Here is a 24,121-nt window from a genome sequence, read left to right on the forward strand (position 1 = left end):
TCCCTCTGGACTATGCACAGATATAGGGTAAGGCGGCAATTCCCTTCCGCCTGTCACCCGACAGGATCCACTGTAGCCTACCGGGCTTCTCTGACAGAGACGTGAAGTGGCAAAGTCAGATGTCGGGGGCCGGTACCCCTCTTGCAGCAGGAGTCCCTCTGGCAGGGCCAGAATGGAGAGTACAGGTGGCGTACGCCGCTCCGTCCGTGCTCCCTGGGATCCTTTTGCTTGTGGAGCTGTTACCATAGCTCCCGACCTTCTTAAGCAAGGGAACTTGACCGGGGTAGAGACAACGTTAACTCATACCCGCTCCTCGTGTCAAGGTCAGAGCACGAGGACCGTGCATCTTCAACATGCTGCAGGCTCCAACACATGGCCGCTGCCAGCTGTCAAGATCACACTCCAAGAACTAAGAATCAAGAACCAGGAATCAAGAACCTTGTGCTTAAGATGGCTGGCTATTATATATGAAACTATGTGTGTAACTAAAAGTGTGTTCTACACCCTTCACCCACTACATGGTTCTCTTAACTTTTGGTTCCCCCACTCGTGATCCTGCTGAGGCAGCACTATGGTGCATACTTGCCTCCCATAGGTCAGGAGTGTGTAGTGTTGAATGTAGATTCAGGGTCCTGACCAGTGCACCTTCCTTACCTGGGTGAGGAGACACTACACCTGATGACAGGCTGCAGTATCCCCCCTTGTGGCGACCGAACCCTCAGGGGCGCCACATTACACATGGATGGAACTCTGAAGCACAAAGTATATCTTCTGTTTTAAAAGGATCCCCGTAGTTTTTAATTGCCTAATCTGATCCACAAATTGGATAAGAATTGGATATGCTCTGAGCCTCACGGGCCGGTGACATGGACCTGTTTTGAAAACTAATTTTAAAACTCTATATACAGTGTCACACAGAAAAAGCCAGTTCTAAGCTTTTCTGGAGGCGTGTTTTTTTTTCCCCTGCTTGACACCTCCTACTTATGATTGGTCAATGTTATATAGAGGAAAAAGTCAATATCAGAGATTTATCTCTCAGGCTAACACCTCCTTGGTCATATCATAAATTACAATCTAAACTTTACAAGCTTTACAAGCTAATACAAGAGAAATTAAAAAATAAAGACTTATGTTTTATTCAGCTCTGCAGTCACTGTTCCATGATGTGGCCATTTTATCATGCTAAAAAGTCCTTTTTAAATAAGAATTTCAGAATGTTCTATTGGTAAAATTAGCATTAATTCTTGTATACGTTTCATCTTTTGTTTCATTTCTGATTCTTGCACAGATGGCAACGACTTAGCCAAATATTTTTCAACTCAATTGTTTCACAAGAACGATGCTTAACAAAAAAACTCCTGTTTGTTAAGTAAAACAAAAGGAAGCTTGCTGAGAGTAATTGTTTAGCAAAGGATTCGATAAAATTCACTTTATTTTAACATTGTCACTATTTGCAATCTGCCCCAGCTCATTATCTGTACACACAACAAACCAACATCGCAAAAGAAGTCTTAGAAAAACGGGCAATGATCTTTTCTTTCAATCAAAACATATAGACTGTTTAGCAATATATATAATTTATTTACATTCAAGTCACCTAAAAGTACTATACACCTTCAGCGGAATGAACAGAATATATACATAAGGCCAAGTGTAAATACTTGAATGCACTTTAATACAGAATGTAGAAAAAAAACACTGATCATTACACATTTTTATTGTTCAAATGACTTTTTCTTGGTCTGAAAATAAAAACAACACTTGTGCACACGCGTCCACAATCAAACACACGCATTCATCCACTTCTGGAGCAGGGAGTGCTCTCGTTTTGCATATACAGCTGGCTTGAGGGGTGAAAGGGCCAATGAATTCTATTTGGGAGTTCTCCCTTGTTTGGGTAAAAAAAATGACCTCTGATGCACCCTCTAAGGTTTGTATGGCTATTAAGTAGGGGATGGATCTATGTTTAGTGGCAATCATTTCTTTTTAATATTGTACCTGTCTTCACTTACCTGGGTATGGGTGGAACAACAGAACAACACAAACACTGGGTGTCACTGTCGCACCTTCACTGACAAGGTAGCAATACAAGACACTTGGTTTAGAGAGAGAGAGAAAAGGAATGTCTTTAGTGATTGAGAAGTTGACTTCCAAAGGGTCTGTGGTGCCTTTGCTCTCCAGTGCAATATATACCAGGTGGTGTTGGTGTTCTTTAGTAGGGTCCACAGAAATTAACAAAAAAACATTATGGACAATGCCTCCTTCAAATATGGGTGTCAGTTCAAGTTTGACCTAATGAAAAATGATGAGAGCAGCATTTTTTGTTAATGCATTTGGCCTCACACAGTTGATTGTGGCGTCAGGCTCCTTTTCTGATCATCCTGCTCTGCATAAAGGAGCGGGACAAATCATTAACCCTTTCACTTGCAGAGGGGATAAAACTATGAAAAGATATGTTTCAAGCCCTCTAACCCACAGTCGCCAGGGAAGGGCCATTTTCTTGAGTAAGCCCACAGACCGATGATGGGAGTTTGAGCCCCTTGGCCAAGCTTGGACATGGGACTTGCTGGAATAGAGCAGGTGTCTGGTAAACCTTCAGCACTCTGCTTCTGACATCATGTACATTAGAGAGTCTTGCTTTCCGATCTCCGCCACAGCAGATGCCAGTCGTGCCAGGTTCCCATTAGGGAAGTTCTGTGCTTCCCAAAAATTTAGGAGAATGGCAGTTGGGCTTGATTTGGAGATGAAGAAACCTAAATGGCTGTGAAGTAGAAATGAAAGAACCCATTAGAAATCATTGAAATTATATGGTAAAGTTCTCACATTTGGATAAGTGAAGAGGAGGGATAAGACGCAGGCTGAGGGAGACGTCAGAAGAATCAATGTAAAGCTGGTTATACACATTAGATGGCGTTTGGCTAAACGATGTATCAGCCAATTGTTCAGCCGACAGCCATCTCAGCCAACGCTACCATACACCATTATCCTTCTTTATACACAGGAACACTTATTCATCAGAGGGCTCCTATGTTCTCCACGAGAAAGACTAGTCGCCGGCAGCTTATCTCCAGGAGAACAATGTAATTGGAAAATGGACATGCAACATCTACCCCGACCAACAGTCAACTGGTGCCCCCATACACATTAGACCATAGGCCGAACATATCAATATTGTCAGGTTGGGCCAACATAAGGCTAATGTGTATATGGCTCTTTAGTATTGGTGGTGCATACCCTGCTAAAGCACAACGTCTCTACTAGATATAGCTGAGAGTTTATCTGAGCTGTGATATACAGATATTCTCTCCTATCAGGCTCCTGTCTCTTCTTATAAATAATGGCCAGAATAGGATTTGTGTTCAGGAATGTGATGGCAGACATTTTGAAAAAAATCATAATAATTGCTCACTAGACAAGATGGGTGCCAAGAAATTATTAAAAGTATTTTGCAATTTATAATAACATATTTTTTCATGTATTCGTTTTTTCTATTTCCCAGAGAACCCCTTTAATAATATGAGTATTGTAATCTATTAATTGTAATCGAATAGCCGTAGATGGGTAAATTTAATTCATGATTAACCAAATGTTTAAAATCATGGACGACTAGAAAATGAAGATCGAAATCTTAACAATTTCACGCCTCTCATGATTCATCTACAATGAACAACCATGTCCAAAGCCAAGAATAAATGCATAGGATCCATTTAATCGTAAGTACAGTAAGCATTGACATGGAGAACTCTTCACAGTAATTTCAAGAATCTTTCTATATCAATTTTGTGATCATTCTTCGAGCTCAGGGTTAAACAGAGTAAAGCAAATTGGCCATGTAATGGTACAAACATTGATTTCTAGATTGAGGCATGACTCAAATAGACTTACATTCACATGAATTATTTTCTTATGCCCCTGCAGGCACTCATTCACCTGCCTACATAGCACAGTATGACTTCCTGTTCACATAATAGACAAGTGTACTTTCTGACCATGGTCCCTGATAAATGTTTGTACATAGTGAATAAGTACAATAGGGGACAATGCTTGTACATCAGACATCAGGAGCATGTCACGTGAAGCACACTTGCTGCTCACACTCCATTACTTGCAATGACTGCATTGTGAAGGGTAGTCATCAAAAATGGTGTTCTATATTTGTTTACTGTTAGTACCATTTGCAGATAAAATTAAAGCATTAATCTCATCTAAGTGGATAATTTCGGACAGTGCTTGAAAATTCAAGCAATTTTGAAGTTTACTGACAGATATTAACACTTTTTCTTATCTTTTGTTTGAAGCTCATTGCCTTGGAGACCAACGCCTGTGGCTAGACAGCAGAACATGCACAATGCTTACAAGCTCTTGTCTCTTGAGCTTGTAAGCACTGGTTTGAAGCCAGAAAATATTACTGGAGAGCATCGTTATCTCCTAATCTCTACCAGCTTTACCACAGTGATCACAAGCTAGACAGCAGCAGTGGTCGGTCTCCTAGGAAACAAGTTGTAAACAGTAGAAAGCAAAAGTTTTAAAGGGAATTTCTCATCAGGTTTTTGCCACGTAATCTGAGAGCATCATAGTGTAGAGACACAGATCCTAATTCCAGTGATGTATCACTTACTGGGCTGCTTTGATAAAATCACTGTTTTAACAGCAGGAAATTATCATTAGAGGACTAGTAAACCTACTGCCAGGTAGTCAAGCATATTCGGGAGCTCGGAATAACCCCTCCCCCACCACTGATTGGCAGCTCTCTGCACATGTACAGTATGCACAGAAAACTGCCAATTAGTGCTGAAGGCGGTTACACAGAACTCAGCATTCAGAGAACTGCTAAATCTGCAGCTGATAAAATAGTGATTGTTTTTCAAAATGACAGCAAGCAGCTCAGTAAGTGTTCACTAGAATCAGGATCTCTGCCTCTACTTTATTCTGCTCTCCTATGGAGTAGCAAAAACCGAGTGACAGGTTCCATTTAACATCTCAAGAATGACTGCAAAATTTCATAAACAAACTGCAAAAATGCTTGTTTTTACAAAAGCTATCCGACAATAACAGTCTATGAAGATGGGAAAAACCATTTTAAGGGACTCTATCAGCACAGGACGACTATTATAAGCAAGTACAGGCGCTTGTTGCATTATGAAGTGGCCAAACATTTAACTACACCTTCCCACCTGCTTGTTTTCCCTCTAGCTACACTGCAACTCTGATTGACAGTTCTGACTTTATAGAGCCAGAGAAGGGTGGAAACAGATGGAAAACAAGGAACTGGGAAGTTGTATTTAAATGATTGGTGACGCCTTGATGCACAGAGCGCCTGTACTTGATTGTAAGCACAGATTGACCGTTCTAACCAGAGTCCCCTTAAGAACGGTTTTGGTTAACCCCCTATTTTCTTGGAAAACATCTATTTTGCCCCAATAACAAATTTTAAGATTCTAATTAGAGATTGCATACATTAGAAATATTTTTTTCTTAGTTTTGTGTACTTACAAAAAAAATATATGTCAGAATGGTTATATAATCCTGGATTCCACAGCCATTCTGACATAGATTTTTTTTTTTTTTTTTTTAAAAAGTACATCAGCCTCATCAGGACCAAAAATCTATTTGTGTATGCAGTTTGTATTGTGAAATCTAGTGACATATTAATTTCAAATACACGAAAAACATTATCTATGTCTAAATCTTTGATGTTTACAGAAAAGGCTATTTTTTTAAACATTAGACTAACACAAAAAAAAGAATTTCCTACTCTGAATCCACTTTATCTTTATTTTAACAAATGTGTTGGGCGCATGAATTTGCTCCACTTATATAACCTAATACTACAAGTCCTTCTCTTCCACTTATTAGTACAGCCTTCCTCATAGTCCACCCAGGTCTACTTTTGTCAAAATGGTTGCTGAAAGAAAGGCATGCGATTAGATTTGTCCATCATCCACGATATGAACATGATGCATGGGTATATAGTGGGCACTTAAAGGATATCTGTCAGCATGATTTTGTAATGTAAAAGCAAATACAAGTCTGTAATCACACTTGTGGTTCTTCTTTAACCACCATTTGAAGTTTTCTGTTAATTAGATTTTGGTGCACAGGGGACAGACTTCTCCTCCCTGTCTGTGATTCCCGGCCCCTCCGCCTGCTCCCTTAAAATGACAGTTCACTATTGAGATCTCAAACAGAGGAGGCAGGAGGAGGGTCAGGAATCACAGACAGGAAGGAGAAGACCCAGTGCCCAGTCCAGCCCCTATTCACCAAAATTGACCCGTACCTGTTCAATTTTCAGTCGATGGAACTGTGTGAGGGTTTATTTCTTTTTTCTTTTATTGATACCTTTTTTGGGTACATACGATGTTTTGATCCCTTCTTATTGCATTTTTTTGCCCTACTGTGACGGCCGAACAACTGTAATTTTGACGTTTTCATTACCAATTGATTTAATTAATCTTATACTTCGATTGATCAGACTTTCACAAACATGAATACACAACATGTGTATTTTTACAATTTTTTCATTTCCTAATTGTTAGTCAGGAAAAAGCGAATGATTTCAACTTTTCAATTTTTTTAAATTTTGCTCATATTTTTAAAAACTTTTTTTTTTTTTTTTACTTTTCACTGTACTTTACTTTCCCCTTACAGAACTTGAACCTGTGATCATCTGATCACTTGTACTGCATACAGAAATATTACAATATGGCTGTATATAGCGAAAATCATGGTCCCCTATGAAAACCAGTCGCAAGCTAGCTTTTATAGTAGTATAATCGTGACAGGCATGTTTTTTTTTAGCAGACCCTCAGTTACCATGGCAACCAATCAACATCCCGCAATTGTGTTGTGCAGGTGCCAATTGGCTATTAAAAGGCAGATATTGTCTGAGGAACACAGCCATCATCTGCCTGCAAAAATGCGGGCTCAGTTTCTGAGCCTGTATCAAAGTCAGAGAGCCGACATATAATGTAACTGTACATCGTATGTCAGTAATGGGTTAATTTGAAATATTACTTTCTGGGGAAGAATGCCCAAATCAGTCTTCACCCGGAGTGGATTTTTTCCTGTTTTTTTTCTTCATTAAAGGAATGTTTTTATCTTACAATAGGGAAGTACTGATATTTCAGACATATAATTTTTCATTTATCAAAACCACTATTTAGTTCCTTGAATATTTCTTACAATTATTTTGTTTGAATGGAAGATATCAGCACTTTTATTCTGCTCTGAGGACAGAATGAAGAAAGGACAAACACTAATTTGTCAGACATTTTTCATTTATGCGTTACTGTACTTTTGTAGTGCTTTTTTATTACCTTACAAAAATCACACTATGCTGCAACTAGTAAAAAACAAGTTTCTCAATATATTATATTATATTATATTATTATTCACAGATAAAAAACCACATGGCTGAAATGAGGGTGCCTGTCACTACTTCACACTGACCTAAGAGAGGGCAGTATAAACATGTCGACAGGTTCTCCTTGATTATGTTAATATTTTCTAACGTATAGTAAGTAAATGTTTCCTTTAACTCTAGTATGAATAGCTAAGGGTCTCTGCAGATTCTGCACTCATTATCTGACAGTACAAAATTTTAAAAAAATTAAACTTACTTAATTCCTGAAAGCAAGGGTGGACATAGCTGTCCAAGACTTTCAGTGGCAAACTATGAAGTGCTATTATTTACTAAGCATCGGCTTGGACCATCAGCGTCAAGAGTCTACTTGAGAAGTGCTAGAAATAAAACATGGATCCTTTGATTGCAAAATGTACAGCCATTACACACGGCATAATTCTTAAAGGGGTTATCTGGTGTAACAGGCCAAATTAACCCCTGTCCAGATTAAACCGGGTATAGTTTGGCCCAGGCCAGAGTATACCCCGGGGAATAAACTGCCTTAGGCCAAACTATACCCAGGGGTGTAAAATAGTCTAGGCCAAACTATACCCTTCCAGGCTACAATATACCTCTCTATTTTATGAGCCCTTGTAAATGAGAGATTTTAGAAGCCATTTTTTTAATAACTTAAAACTTGAGATTACTGTCATGCAGTGTGTGGGAAAGACTTAGTACAACACAGAGGGAAGAGAGAAAGAGAGTCCAGACACTAAGGAGAGGGGGGAGTGGAGACCACCTAGTCTGGTCTAGTGTCACCCTGTCTCAACTAATGTCCCTATATTGGCTCTTCACCAATCGCCACATGCGTGCCTCGCCCTGACTTTCCCTGGCTAAGGCTAGAGAAGGAAGGAGATGAGCACTAGTCGATCTCCACTAAACTCTATAGACAACAAGGGTAGGCAAACAGGGGGGAATTGCTTAGCTTTAGATGACTCCAAACAAATGCACACGTGGCCTCAAGCTTCACAGAGGACGAAGTACTGCTCTTGCTAAAGCCTCACAAGTAGTAATGAATATCGCTGGCACCTCCCTCTCAGACACACCAGGTATTTATACACCCAGGCCAGGGAGCCAATTAGCCAGAGGGAGGTAACACAGGGAATTCAGTGGAATCGAGACAGTTTGTGCCACAATTCGGCAGTCTGCAGTCACATAGAAAGACTGCAGCTTCTTCATGTCAGCCCAAAAAAATTATTTATTAAAGCAAACAGATTGCATGGCAGCATAACTATAATAACACAACAAATATAATTCCCAAATTGGGGGACTTGGCAACTTTGGATGCTTTATTTATGTTGCATTTCAATTGTTTCATATCTATAAGAACCTGTCGCCATTGTTTTGCATATAGAAGTAATGTTATGGCTGTGTAGGCGCTTGTCCCCCAATAAAAATGAAACCTGGGAGTCCAATGGGTGTTTGTCAGTGCACTGAAGATGCATGATTATTGAGAACAAGCAGCAGTGTAAACAGGCAGCAAATCACCTTATGAATGAGCAATTAAAATCGTTGTTGTCAGCAGCAAATCGCCTTGTATAAATAGAACACTGTGCTGCAGAGTACAATGACCGCATATGTGCACAGAACGACATATTAACAATCTTTCTGTGCGCATCTTAAGAGCAGTCTGCTTTTCTAAACAGACTATTAAATGACCACCGATAGGAAAACAAGTACCTGCTCAACAGCCATTTATAGCCTCAAGTCGTCTAATGTAAATGCATCATTCAACTACTTATTCCAAGAGCATTAACACTCTCCCAGCGCACTTCTACTCTGAATTACATATGGCTTCTACTCTAAATTTTTCGATTGGCATATCAGAGGTCTACAAAAACAGTATTATTTTACTTGGGGATAAGTACCTACACAGCCAGACCACTACTTCTTTATGTAAAACCATGCTAACAGGTTCTCTTTAAAGAGGACTTTCCTCAAAATTTTCACTATGTATTAGTGGCTGCAGAGTGGAATAAAGCTTTTTTTTGCCCCTCTGTTGCAGAGACATTAGCAATAAAAGTTTTGGCGTCTAATAAATCAACGTTTTCAAAGTCCAAGTGGGTGTTATCAAACTTTTCACTGGAAGTGTGTACTTCTTCTCCCTGTAAGATGCTGACTAATCATAAGAAAGAAGCAAAACTCAAAGGAAAGATTAACACGTCCCCTCCATAACTTATAACCAGGGAGATGTAATGCGGTGCAGGTGAGTTTAGCTGTGTCACATTGCAAACCCTTCTATCAGCTCTCATTGTGATGTCAACTTTGCTGCACTGCCCCTCCCCGACAGTACTTGTCCATAGATGAGAGCTCAAAGTGTCACTATCACAATTATGTCTGTTGTGTTTAACTTGTAATCACTCTGCAATGAGATGATAGTCATTACTCCTCACACAGGAGTAGTCCACAACAGGCTGCTCTTGTGTGAGCTATAATGATAGTCCTGATCTCACTGAAGAACAATTACAAGTTGCCTGGGCACAGCAGATATAAGTGGGATTACTGACACTCAGTAATCAGGAGAACTGATAGAAGGGTTTGTAATTTGACACTTCGAAACTCAGCTGCACCATCCCTCTACCACACTGACTCATGCAGGAAGTTACACCAGGAGATCAGAGCTGTATCATCACATTTCACACACTGTGAAATATACTGTAATCTATTGTGGCATTCTTCTTTCCTTTGAGTGTTGCTGCTTCATGCAGGGAGAAGAAATACACGCCCCCAGTAAATACTTTTTGTTTACACCCAATTGGTCTTTGAAAAAGTTAACTCATTAGGAGTCAAATACTTTGATCGAATAAGTTTATTCCACTTTGCAGCCACTATTACATTGTGTGTCCATTTCAACATGAACAATTTGGTGAAATGTTCTCTTTAAAGGGACTCTATCAGTAAAGGATGACTGTGCAAACCAAGTACATTTGCTCGATGCATCAAGGCATGGCCAATCATTTATGTGCATGTTCCCATCTGCTTTGTTTCCATCCATCCCTGACCTTCTCTGGCTTTATGAAGTCAGAGCTGTAAATCAAAGAAGAGGGTGGTGGAGACACAGGGGGGAAAAAGACAGGTGGAAGGGTGTACTTAAAGTGGGTTTCCCAACAACAAAGTACATTTTAATTAATAGACCTTTGAATAAAAATAAGTTCCACAATTTCAATGTGTTAAAAAAATATTCCTGTGCTGAGATAATCTTGTGAATGTTCCCCTGCTATGTACTGTCTAATGATGTGTCTGACTCTGCAGGAACATGGTCTGAACATACCATAGTGCCTGGGCTGGAGAGGACTCCAAAGAGAGTATACAGACAGGACAGCATCGGATTACAGATAATTCTTTTTCTGAGGCAAAACATTTCACTGCCTGTTTTTAAGCAATGTTTTACCTGTATACTCTCTTTTGCATCCTCCCCTGCCCAGGAGCTGTGGAATGTACAGACCATGTTCCAGCCCTAATTAACTTTATTCATGGAAAACCCCTTTAAATGTTTGGCCATGTCAAAGGTGCACCGAGTTCCTGTGCGTGGTTAGAGCAATCATTCTGTGCTGATGAAGTCCCTTTAAGGATTTGTACTATCACTATTTTAAGGCACCAGTTATCTTTCTCATTTCATAATTTACAATGTGATGAATGATCTTTTTCTAGGATATACAGTATCTTCCTTGCAAGCAATGAGATATGGAAAACAGCCATGTCTATTAGACCTTTTATGTGTAAAGGGCGTTTTAGATTTTTGTGAAAATGTTTTTTTTTTTGTGGGTACATAAATTGATTTTAATGGGAACCTGTCATCTCAAAAAACACTAAATACCTGCAAATGTCATGATAATCTGCAGGTAAATAGTATTTTAAAGGGGTTTTCATATGAACAAAGTTAATTTTAATCAACATTTTAATCAATCAATTAATCAGCCATTACACGGTACATAGCAGGTGCACATTTATAAGATTATCTCAGCACAGGAACATTTTTTTAACACATCCAATTGTGGAACGTATTATTATTGCAAAATTTATTAATTAAAATGTACTTTGTGGGAAAATCCCTTTAATCATGACTGGCTGGTTAACTGGAAGAAATAATACAGGGAGAAAATGAAATTATAGCTCGCGTGCAGTCATCATGGTGGTGCAGGGGGCAGTTACGATTTCCACTCATTACACAGTGAGTGCACTGCAATCACTCCCTGACACACTGATTGACCGTCTGCTCTGCACACACATGCTGCACAGCACGCTGTCAAAGTGCCAAGAGTGATTACATAATGACTTTTCCTTCTTGGTGTTGCAATGGTGTACAATATTATCATGGAAACCAACATATAATATACCACAATAACACATTGGATATTTTCATTATATCTCTATCATAATTGTAAGTACATGGGAACCTGAGCTAGAACAAAATCAAAGGGTAGTAATTATCTGTAGTAAATCTATTTAATTGCATTTATATATTCTTATAATAGTGAGGGATTTTGTACAAAAAATCATTTGTGTAATTTTTTTACTTTTCTCCCCTCATATATTATAAGCGATGTTTACATGAGGGAATATGCTGATGGCAAGCAATAGTTTTTGTCTGCATAATAGAACTGGACACTTCTACCTGGTGACAGGTTGGAACTCCTTAAAGGCGGACATATTATTCAGTCAGGGTAATTCTTTAGATAACAGGGTAAGGCTAAGATGTAGACACTGCTGGTGTACAGTCGAAAATAAACTTTAAACTATTTCATAGTGCCAGTAAAAACCGTGTCTGTCAGCACAAGTAAAATTAGAAATCCATCATAGGTGATATGAGATGTAGACTGTATAAAAATGAATCTGTGCTAATCCATGAGAGCTAGTGAAGGCAGCAGCATCTTGGAGTCAGGGTACTTCAGGCACAGCATGTCTTACTAGGAGGGAAAACCTCACATAAGCAAAGTCTGAAATATGAACTTAAACAAGCCCTTCCATGACTTTTCCCCCCCTAAACATGTGTATATGTGCATGTGGTGTACTGTCAGTGTGCTAATACACTCACCCTTTGCCATCTTCTCTGGTACCTAGTGCCATTCCAACATTCTTTCTGAGTGACGTCACTGCTCTTCAAAACAAGGCACAGAGTGATCTAGATAGCCTGAAGAGTGGTGACCTCCTTGAGAAGAGGAGCAGAATGGCGCTAGATACTGGAGAAGGCGGTGGTAGGTTAGTATGTTAACACACATTATACTACATACATATATACACATGTTTAGAGGCAAAATCCGACAAGGGCTTCTTTCATTTCAGTCAATCTGAAAATAATAAGGTAATGAAGCTAGAAACTTTAAATTTTACACTCATGGTAGCCACTGACATTAGTTAAAATCAGTTTTCAACATGAAAATATGTGCATAGGTTTAAAGGGCGGTCCGGTATCTAAAATGTATTTTCTAAATACCTATCCTTACACCCTAACCACATTTGTAATTTTCTTTATTACACAATACCCTACACTTTTCCCTATTTTGCTAATCCCTAAATGTGTTTTTTTTTCACTGTATTTCCTATGACGTTTAGTTTGAGAGGAGTCTCGAACTTGATATCACTGGAGGCTGGGGCTGCATTCACTCCCCGCAGCATCCATCGCCCCTCCTGGAAGAGTATGTCACAATGTCACAAGGGGCAGTGATGCAATTGTTCACTAGTTACTTGTATCGCGGCCCCCTCTGAATATGTCCTGGATCCTGGGTGATAGACACTGTGGGAGATGTGATTGCAGCGCCAACGCTCTGCTTCTATCTCCGCCTCTGAGATAGAAGTAGTGAGTGACACCAGCACTGCCCCACAACTTTTAGCACCGCCCTCAAATGAGTCGTCAGCAGGGGGTGGTGATACAAGCAGTGAGTAATACTAGCGCCACCCACTGATGACGATTCTTTTGAGGGCAGTGCTAGAAGCTGTGGAACGGCACTGGGGTCACTCACTGCTTCTATCTCCACCCATTGACGTCTTCTTTCAATTAGAAGGTATGGCAGAGATAGAAGCAGTGTGCCGACACTGCACTCACATCTCCCACAGCATCCATCACCCAGGATCCAGGATATCTTCAGAGGGGGCAGCAATGCAAGAAACTAGTGAGTAACTGCTGTGCTGCGACCTGTGACATACTGTTCCAGGAGAGGAGATGAATGTTGTGTTAACAGGTATGTGGATGCAACAGCTCAGAAAATGAGGATACAGTGGTAAGTAAACCAACAACTATTTACTTGATTAACACAATCAAAGGGGTGCCTATGGCACAATATCAGGGGATAATGCAAATGGCGAAAATGAAGCAAGTTATGTTACAAGGAAAATACAGCTATTCGGATAAACAAGATATTAACACAATGCTAGTAACACACTATTGTTCTATTATTGCAATTTAACAGCTGTAATCATCAGTGATATCTTAGTCCAGAGATGCACAACTCCAGTCCTCAAGGGCCACCAACAGTGCATGTTTTCAGGATTTCCTTAGCATTGCACAAGTTGTTTGAATCATTACTTGTGCAGGTGATTAAATTATCAAAAAAAATCCTGAAAACATGCACTGTTGGTGGCCCTTGAAGACTGGAGTTATGTACCCCTGTCTTAGTACCCTAACCTAAAGGGCACCGCCGTCACTATCAGGCCCGTCACTGTCGTCACTCTTTAAGCAACACAAAACGTAACCCAGGCCCTAACAGGGGTCAACAATACTACCCTTTAGGCTGCAAATCCCAGAATGATGAGTCACTTGGCACACCCGCCCCGCTGGCTACCTTCCTTCCCTCAAGCATGGCCTTGGTCCCCACTTTGTACCGTATGACTACACTGGAAGTGATGGCCCACACAAAAGTGCTTCTGCTGTGGCCTGGTCGTCTTTCTCTCGCCCCTGACCCTGCTCACTCCGGCCTCATTGCCTCTGGTTCTGGTCACCCGGCTCTGGTCTTTCGGTTCCTCACTTTGATCTGGTCTTTCAGTGCTTTCAACCGGATCTGGTTTCTTGGTTCCTTCACTTGGATCTGGTCTCTTGATTCCTTCACTCAGATCTGGTTTCTTGGTTAATTCACTTGGATCTGGTGTCTCGATATCTTCACTCAGATCTGGTCTTTTGGTTCCTTCACTTGGATTTGATCTCTCTGTTCCTTATGCTCAAGCCTTGTCACTGGCAATGGCGGCTATAAGCCAACTCTGCTGCCTAACACATCTGTCCTGCTACAGGTCCAGGCGTCGACTCCTCCCCTTGACTATCCTCAATAAACTTTTATAATTATTAACTGCGCCACAGCTGTCATCTGACCTTGTGTCTCTTCGAATCTCTCCCGCTCATGAACCATGTATTTTATTTTGAAGTTCCTGCTGATGCAGCTCTTGCTACTTTCTCTTGTCCTTTGATATTTAACCAGTAGATGATGGTGCAAGCTTGCAGACACTGTGTTAGGCCTCACACTGTGAGAATCTCTCATCTGTCCACCTCCTTACAGTTGTGGGGAGTGAGTGCAGCCCCAGCTTCCTATGGTATTATGTTTAAGACTCCTCTCAAACAAAACTTCACAGGAAGTACAGTAAAAAAACAACATTTAGGGATTAGCTAGATAGATGAAAGTGTAGGGTGTAACGATGGATATTTAGAAAATACATTTTAGGTGCTGGAGTATGCGTTTGAGGCTTTGTGAAAGCAGCTGTCTGCTTTACTGGGTTTTTGTGGACTCTAGGGTGTGAGTCTGTCTGTTGTGATATATAATATAATAATTACCAAAATTATCAAGTAATAAACATTGCTCAAAAATTCCATTTGTCACAATATTGAGCTTTGTTGCAGGCAGTAATTACACAAGTCTGTAATCAGTTGTGTTTTTGCATTTGTTTTGCATTGTACTTTTGGTGAAAAGTTTGAAAATTCTTTTAGGCTGCCAAGAAAACAAAATAATTTTGGAGGGATATCTAATAACTGACATTTTCATTTACAGTTTTGCTGCACAAGATACATGCTGGGCCAAAGAAATGACTGGTTGCTATGGTTTTTGAGCTGGAGCTCTTATCTGTAGATTGTAAAAGTGATATAGGTGAGAAGGACAAGCATTTCACAACAGAAAAAAACTTGTTTGATAAAGCGGAAGTGTGGTGTCACTAAATCAGTGTCTAACAAAACATTTTCAGACAAATGGTAACAAGTACAAGTGTGAAGATTCCCCAGATTTACAGATCCAAAGTCTGCTAAATGGTAACAGTGAGTGTGGTATCCTTAGACGTTCTAGTTGAGGTTCACAAGTACTGACAATTACACTAGAGATATAATAAAAATATACTATATCTTAATGCGGTATCTTTTTTATGTTTTTTCCATGATAATATTGTATATATGAAATTTATAGGTATCAACTGTAGAGCAATGACACAATGGACACATACACTAGTCTATCCATTACTCTGTCTCTATAGCTACTTCTTACTAAACACACAGATGCTTGTGTAACACCTGCAGTGAGAGCAACGTGTACAGAAACTACTGCTGCTGCTGGGATTCCACAGACATTCACAGCAGTAGACAATGCTTATTTTGCTGCACTGCCCTGGACTACAACTCCGAGCATACTTTACTCTTCTTTACATCCTGGAAGAAGAGGAGTAGCAGAGGAAGAGACTGATTTGCTGAGCAAGTTGGAGAAAAAGGGAGGATCTAGCTGGGAACAAGGACCTGTGTGTACTTCTCTATTGCCGACTGAGGAGAGCCTGATACTGGAGAGCAGAAAACAGGGTCACAGAGTGAGTGCTGACAGCCCAGCAGCTCAGTGTGTGAGGAAGGAAAAAGATCCTGGAGCTGAACCATGTCCGCAGACCAGCCAGGTTACCAAGAGATGTTTACAGCCCACTTGTCTACCCCAGATAAGGATCCTGCCAGCACTCCATGTGTTGCCAGGTATGTTAAAGCTGCAGCGTCAAGCTGGAGATCAGTGTGATCAGAGAGTTGCTGTATCAAGAAGTGAGTACATCCTGCTGGGATTTGTGGTTCCACTACTTAGGAATCTATAACAAAACTGTTGTTGAGGGGATATTACTGGAACTTGTGGTTCTACTGTTAAGACGTTCATGAGAGAACTGTTATTAAAGGGATTATGCTTTGATTGTGACATTAAAGTGCATCCATGGCTCCTGTGCTTGCACCAACATCCGCGGCAACTGAGCCACAATCGTTGAACTGTGTTACTTGCACTGCTGCAGCCATTTCTGGTTTAAGTGTTATTAGCTAAGAGTGTGTTTGCCGTCACTTAAAGGGAAAGTGTTATCCTTAACTGTGGGCCAGCAGCATATGTAGAATTTGGGAACTTATGATCTGTTAGCTATACTGTTGTAGCCCCTAGGAATTGTCCTGTGCAATCACAACATTCAGGCCTGCTGCAAAGTATATTCTTTACTTTTAAGAATGTCACACACTGTATCTGTTATGTTTGTGTGATATCATTTGTTTTCTGTTCCTTGTTATGCCCCCTGCCTTTTGCACCTTTTAACCCATGTACAATAAATCTGCTGGGTTGTTTTAATCTCATCTCTTGTGAGTGTGTAGAAGCATGGACAGGGGTTTCCCGAGTCGAATACTGGCAGAAGAGGAGGACCCTCCTGCATTCCCCTTCAGCTCCCAGCAAGATTCAGGTTGAAGCACTATGCAATACTAAAGTAAGAACTACTGGAAACACTGTCCACAGAGGCAGCTTAAAGGGATGTTACACTTGGATCAACGCATCCATGTCCGTAAAACAGTACTGGACATAATAATTACAAAATTAAATGAGTGCCCATATAACTAGATTTTATTACCCCATAATAGTAACAGACAGAGTCCTGAGATTGGATACTGTACTGATAATGAACGTACCACTAATATAAGACCAGGTACTAAATTTAATCTTTTGCTTGTTATCACACAAACATACTGTCTGCAGTCACCACTAGCGGGAGCTCACTGCTTAGAGATTAGCAAAATAGTATAAGGTAACTCTATGACTGTGTGAAAGGAACAACAATAGGGGACTTAGGGCTCTTTATTAAAATTGCTGCTCTCACCTAAATTCTATATCTTTTCACAATTTTCTTTGCTAATAAAAATGATAACAAAGAGACAAAGGATTTTTCATATGGCAAGGCTGTTAATTTGCTTTCTGCGCCTTTGCTAAATATTAGTAAATAGCATTTTGGCCAAGGTTCTAATATTTTGGCAACAGAGGAATCACTTCTGGATTTCATTGGCAGACTGAAGACTATTGCAAACATCTCTTCCCGACAGACCGTGGTTACCTTGTTGTAGGTTGTCAGGTCATTTACAGTAAATTGCCCACAATGTAATTTTTAATTACTCTACCTGTCCAAATTTAGCTTTTGAGCTAACACTCTCCATTCGGCACCATGGGAAGATGGCTCATCTAAGCTTGTTATGATCTTCTGTCTCATCAGGAAGGGGATCTTGAATGCGCTGGGACCCACCAAAGCTACTGCTTCTTTCTCTCCTTCATCTAACTGTATTTCTGATGGACGATTTTCCTAAATTAAACACATTTAAATCACATAATTGATAGCAAAGATATCAGTCACAATAGGAAACATGGTGTAATTAAGGTGCGGGTGAGGCACTTGCCTTGGAGACAGTTAAGTTAAGATGTGGATGGGGGCAAAGGATGAGGGTGTCTTGAGATCCAGGCCTTACCTCTTCCACTACTGTGTTAATCAATTATAATATAATAACAATCCTTTAAGGGTTATTCTTATATTATAATTAAGGAACACAGTCAGGAGTTCTCCTTTGGAAGAAAGGTATTTTCTTACCTCCATCCTGGAATATTGATGGGCATGATTAACCCTTTCACCCCCAGCCTGTTTTCATCTTCCTGACCAGGCCAATTTTTTTCAATTCTGACCAGTGTCACTTTAGGAGATTATAGTTCTGGACCGCTTCAACATACCCCAGTGATTCTGAGACAGTTTTTCGCAACATGTTGTACTTCATGTTAGTGGTAAATTTTGATCCGTATGATCGAATTATTAAAATATCGAAAATTTGACAGAAAAAATTGAAATGTTCAATCTTTGAATTTTAATGTCTTTAAACCAGATAGTTATATCACACAAAATAGTTAATAAATAACATTTACCACACATCTACTTCACATCAGCATCACTTTTGAAACATCATTTTGTTTTGTTAAGAAGTTAGAAGGGTTTGTCGGCAATTTCTCATTTTTCCAAAATTTACAAAACCAATTTTTTTAGGGACCACATTCCATTTGAAGTGACTTTAAGGGGCCTATGTGACATAAAATATCCAAAAGTGACACCATTTTAAAAACGACACCTCTCAACGTGCTCAAGACCACATTCAATACATTTATTAACCCTTTAGGGGCTTCACCGGAATTAAAGCAATGTAAGGAAAATATTAAAATTTAATTTTTTCCTGAAAAAATGTTGCTTCAGCCTCAAATTTGTCATTTTTACAAAGGTAACAGGACCATACAATTTTTTGTGGAATTTCTCCTGAGTACAAAAATACCCCATAATTACAGTTTGGGGGCATGGCAGGGCTTGGAAGGGAGGGAGCATCATTTGAATTTTTGAGCGCAAAATTGTCTGGAATAGATTACGAACGCAATGTTGCCCTTACAGAGCCCCTGATGTGCCTAAATAGTTGAAACCCCCCATAAGTGACCCCATTTTGGAAACTATATCCTTCAAGGAACTTATCTAGAGGTGTGGTGAGCATCTTGAACTCACAGGTGCATCACGTTCAGCCGTGAAAATGAAAAAATAAATTTTTCCCCCATTTTTTTCATTTTTCACAAGGGTAACTGGAGCCCACAATCTGTTGTGCGATTTCTCCTGAGTACACTGATACCCTATATGTGGTGGAAAACTACTGTGTGGGCACACGACAGGGCTTAGAAAGAAAGGAGCACCAATTTAATTCTGGAGCGCAATTTTGGCTGGAATAGATTGTGGATGCCATGTTACATTTAAAGAGCCTTTGACATGCCAAACCAGAAGAAACTCCCATAAGTGAAACCATTTTGGAAACTAGGAAATTTATCTAGGGGTGTAGTGAGCATTTTTAACCCTCAGGCAATTCATAGAATTGTATAAACATTGGGATGAGTCATTGGAAAATTACTGTTTTTTTCCACTAAAATGTTGCATTGGCCCCACGTTTTTAATTCTCAAAAGGGATGGTAATAAGAGAAAATAAATGGTACTATTTGTTGCGCAATTTCTCCTGAGAACACCAATACCTGATATATGGTCGAAAACTACTTTTAAGGTATAGTGCAAAGCTCAGAAGGGAAGGAGCGCCATATTGGAGTTCAGATTTTGCTGGAATGGTTCGAGGTTGCCATATCACATTGGCAGAGCCCCTGAGGTGCCAGAACAGCAGAACCCCTCCAGAAGTGACTCTATTTTACAAACTACACTTCTCAATGAATTCATCTAGGGGTGCAGTGATTATATTGACACCACGGGTGTGTCACAGAATTTTATACCAATGGGGAGTGAAGAAAAAATAATTACATTTTTTATCACAAAAAAATTTACCCAGAGATTTAAAATTTTCACAAGGGGAAATGGGTAAAAATGGCAACAAAATTTGTCACACAATTTCTGCTGAACGTGGCAATACCCCATGTGTGGCTGTACGGTACTGCTTAGCCACACGGTGAGACTCGTAAGGGAAGGAGTTACCCCATTTTGGAAATTAAACTCCTTTGGGAATTTATTTACTCTTGACTCTGGGGATTTACGGGGATTTTGACTCTGTGGATGTTTTCCAGAAACAAGCAGCAATGGATGTTCCTGAGTGAAAATTGTAAATCTGCCTTTGTAGTGACTAGTATGCTGTAATGCCTGTACATTTTAGTGCCCCTACATTGTTGTGCCCACCCTGTGCTTCTGGAGACATGAACCCCATAAATTAAGCAGGCTGTCATTGCTACAGAAATGCCGAACATGTTGACATTAAATGTGGTTTAAGAACATTGTGGGGATATGAAGGGAGGGAGGCATTTGGAGTTGTGAGTGCAGAAGTCACTAGATTTCTTTTGGTGGGTGAGGAGCTATAGCGATTTTTCATAGCATTTGTGCCACCAGTAATGTGGAAGCCACCTATATTTGATGGACCTGAGCAGCGAGTTGCTTTTTTTGTGAATTGGGTCAAAGCTGGTATTGGGAACATTTTACATAACATTTTGGATCACATTAATCCAGCGCTCTACATTTATCCAGCGCTGAGCACATACATCGGGATTTCTATCAAAATCTCCAAATGACGTGATTCAGATGAACCCCCAAATGATCCATTCACTATAATGCGGAAGCAGAGTTACTTGGGACTCAGTCTGGTCTTTGTTCTGTGGTGTCCTTTTTTTCAGAGCTACACAAAACTGTGGCTGACCGCGCTTTTAAAAAGACGGACACCACAGGATCATAGGCCAGACGGCGACCAACAGTGTCGCCATCTGCCTCATTATAGGGCATCGTCCACCAGGAGTGCTGTCTGAATCACATATTTCAGAGATTTACATGGAAACCTCGGTGTAAGCATTCTGCATAGAGCGCAGGATAAATGTGAGCCGAGCCTTACTACGATCTTTGGGAGACAGAATGAACAAATCAACAGCATGTCAAGATTTGGTTTTATTTATTTTTTATGCCGTTCACCATGTGGTATAAGTGATTAGATGGATTTATTCTTCGGGTTGGTGTGATTACCAGATTTATATATTTTTTTATATTTGGCTGATATCACACACTAAAATACGCTTTTTTTTTGCATCGCCATATTTTGAGAGCTATAATTTTTCCCTATTTTGGCTGACAGAGCCATGTGAGGGCTTGTTTCTTGATGGACGAGTTGACTTTTTTTTTGGGACCATTTTCGGGAACATAACATTTTTTGATCGCCTTCTATTGCGATTTTTGGGAGGCAGTATGAACAAAAACCAGCAACTCAGGAATTTTTTTTTTTTTTTTTAAATATTTATGCCATTCATGATGTGTTCAAAGTGATAAGGCAGCTTTATTCTTCGGGTCAGTGAGATTACAGCTATACCAAATTTAGGTTTTGTTTTTTTTTTAGATATTTTGCTGCTTTTACACAATGAAATCTATTTTATAGAAAAAAATAATTATTTTTGCATTGCTATATTCTGAGAGCTATAACTTTTTTATTTCTCTGTCGATAGAGCTTTATCGAGGGTCAAAATGACATTTTTGCCACGTTTTTTATTTTTAATTTTTTACGGTTTTCACTGAAGGGGTTAACTAATGTGACAGTTTTATGGGTCATGCTGTTCTACATAGGGCAATACTAAATATGTGTACTTTTGTTTATTTTTGTTTTTTATATAACTCTACCTATTTATTGGTATCATTTTTTTTAATTTTTTTAATTCTGTAATTTTTAAAAAAAATTTTTTTACTTTTTTCTTAGTCCCTCTATGGGACTTTAACTTTTATTATTCTGATTGCTGGTATAATGCATTGCAATACACCAGAATTGCAATGCATTATACCTGTCAGTGCTGAACTGACAGAAGCGTCTTAGACCATGCTCCTCCTGGCATGGTCTAAGCAGGCTACCATAGCTGGGAGACCTGAAGGTCATCCTGATGACCTCAGACGATCGGTCCTTCACGATGAAGTCTCAGGGGGTCCTGATCAGAAGGGAGAAGGAGCTGCCTCCCTCTCCTAGCCTCACAAATTCTATGATCATTTAGGGGGTTAAACAGCCAAGGGCAGTGCGGACATCGCTCCTGACTGACAGGGGCTCAACCATCATGTCAGTCGAGCTTCCGGCGGTAACCGCATGGGCACAGCTCCTGTGCCACACATGATCGCTATAATGTACCTATACATCAAGGGTCAGGAACCCCTACCCGACCATGACTTAAACATATGTCAAAGGTCATGAAGGGGTTAAGGAGGCTTACTGTCCAGAATGCTAGGAGGGATCACATGGACCTATTCCCACACTTGAAAATTTAGGTGAGAATATTCCATTTTTCTTTATGAGATGGGCGGTTGCCATATGCCATCTTATGTATGATTATTTTGGAGATGAGTATTTCCTATCTTGTCCCTGAAATAGTGTTCACTGACATGAGTAATTCTGAGGCATAGAAACCCCAGTTATTAAGTGGCGGTCTGATACTGCGGTGTGTAGAAAATAAGTGGAATACTGCTGTATCTCATTAGATAGATAGGTACTATTGGAATCAACATAGACATGACGGCAGTGACCCATGAGGAGGGGCGGTCTCTGATCTTCCCGCATGCGCCATGGTAGGTCCATCCTGATGACGCATTGCATACGTGTTTTACCCTGTGATACTTGATTATGTGGGCTGTTGTTGTAATGGTATCAACATCTGTAGGTATTCTGTACCAAGATCTGAATGAGCCGATAAATTTGAACTCTGTGTTTTTACATGTATCATTTGTTTCATGTCGTATATCAAAATATTAGGCCATATTTCAACATTGAATTTAATAAAAGTTAGTTTTTAAATTATCCCACTAATTACTATATCACGTTTTGACAAGTGGACTACTTCTATTACCCTTTCTATATAGATGCCCAGCTATCTTTATTTCAACATTTAATCAATAGAGGATAATTTTGCTGCAACCTGAATTTCTTGGCAAAGTCCACGCAATTTGGAAAATTCAAAATTTGCTAGACCAACTCATGTCTAGTGCTACTGAATGTGTATTACAATACTTCGGGCACTTTGCAGTGTTCTTACAGAGCACAAGATACCATCACCACATGGTAGCACCATCAATGCGTATTTGAACTATAATGTATGTATATATGTGAGTTTTTTCATCTTGATGATAATTGCTGACTATTAAACTTTATACATTAAAAAGTAGAGAAGCCCTTTAATTTGTACAAGCTCTTCCTACTTATAACTTCCTAGGTATTCACATAAACTCATATACAATTATTTTCCATGGTTTCCTGAACATATTAAGTCCATATAGATCTATATCAACCTTTTTCCATGAATGAAATAGCTTCTATAATTATACTTAAGTTCAAATGGTATCTAAAATGTTACCATAGATATGATGCGCCCCCTGGGCCGCGGGGTACTTGGTAGCGGGGCCGGTCGGTGCTGGGGGTGTCACAGTGGTGGTGACCCGGGCCGTGACCCAGGGCGGTCAATAAAAGGGGAATAAAGAAAAGGGAATAAAGTTTTTATATATAATGTTCATGATGCCACCTGTGGTATGCGGCTACATGGAGCCGCTGCTGCGATGCAGATCCTCTGGAGCTGATGGTGACGCAGCAGAGTTGGTTCAGCTCTCCACAGACAGAGCTAAGCTCCAGGGTGGTGCAGTGATGATTAATGAGGTAGATGTTGCTGTGCAGTGTAGTGCAGGTGATGGCGCAGATAATAATTCTAGGATACAGTGGGGTGCAGTCTTCAGATTTACTCACAGTTGTTGGACTCCAGGTTCCCAGTACCAGGGTAACCTCCCACGCCGTCCTGTGTTTACCAAGGCAGGGGTTCAGCAATCTCCCAGGTGTTTCAGGAGTACGTAACGGGACCCCATTCTGTGTGCCTTCCTCGGTCGTCTTCCTGCGCTGGCTCTCACCCTCCTGCCCTGTGCCTCGCAACCAGTGTCCCAAGCAGGTAACCTCGGATTTTGGTGGGCAATCTGCAGTCCCTT

General features: G+C 40.1%; 1 protein-coding gene across 4 annotated transcripts in view; it reads right to left on the reverse strand.

Moving 5' to 3' along the window:
* Nucleotides 1–1,654: 1,654 nt before the first annotated feature.
* The window catches only part of UNC5A (unc-5 netrin receptor A), a 598,360-nt gene continuing 575,893 nt past the window's right edge, over nucleotides 1,655–24,121 (reverse strand). For all 4 annotated transcript variants that reach the window (XM_073651368.1, XM_073651367.1, XM_073651370.1 and 1 more), the window contains 2 exons: nucleotides 17,760–17,938; nucleotides 1,655–2,761 (listed from right to left, as the gene is read on the reverse strand). In XM_073651368.1, coding sequence (XP_073507469.1) covers nucleotides 2,596–2,761; nucleotides 17,760–17,938 — 345 coding nt within the window. In that variant the 3' untranslated portion in view covers nucleotides 1,655–2,595. The remainder of the gene's footprint in view (nucleotides 2,762–17,759; nucleotides 17,939–24,121) is intronic.

Source organism: Phyllobates terribilis, unplaced genomic scaffold (genome assembly GCF_046119375.1).
Source record: "Phyllobates terribilis strain yellow unplaced genomic scaffold, ASM4611937v1 Scaffold_11__3_contigs__length_659146591, whole genome shotgun sequence".
In the NCBI taxonomy this organism is placed as follows: domain Eukaryota; kingdom Metazoa; phylum Chordata; class Amphibia; order Anura; family Dendrobatidae; genus Phyllobates; species Phyllobates terribilis.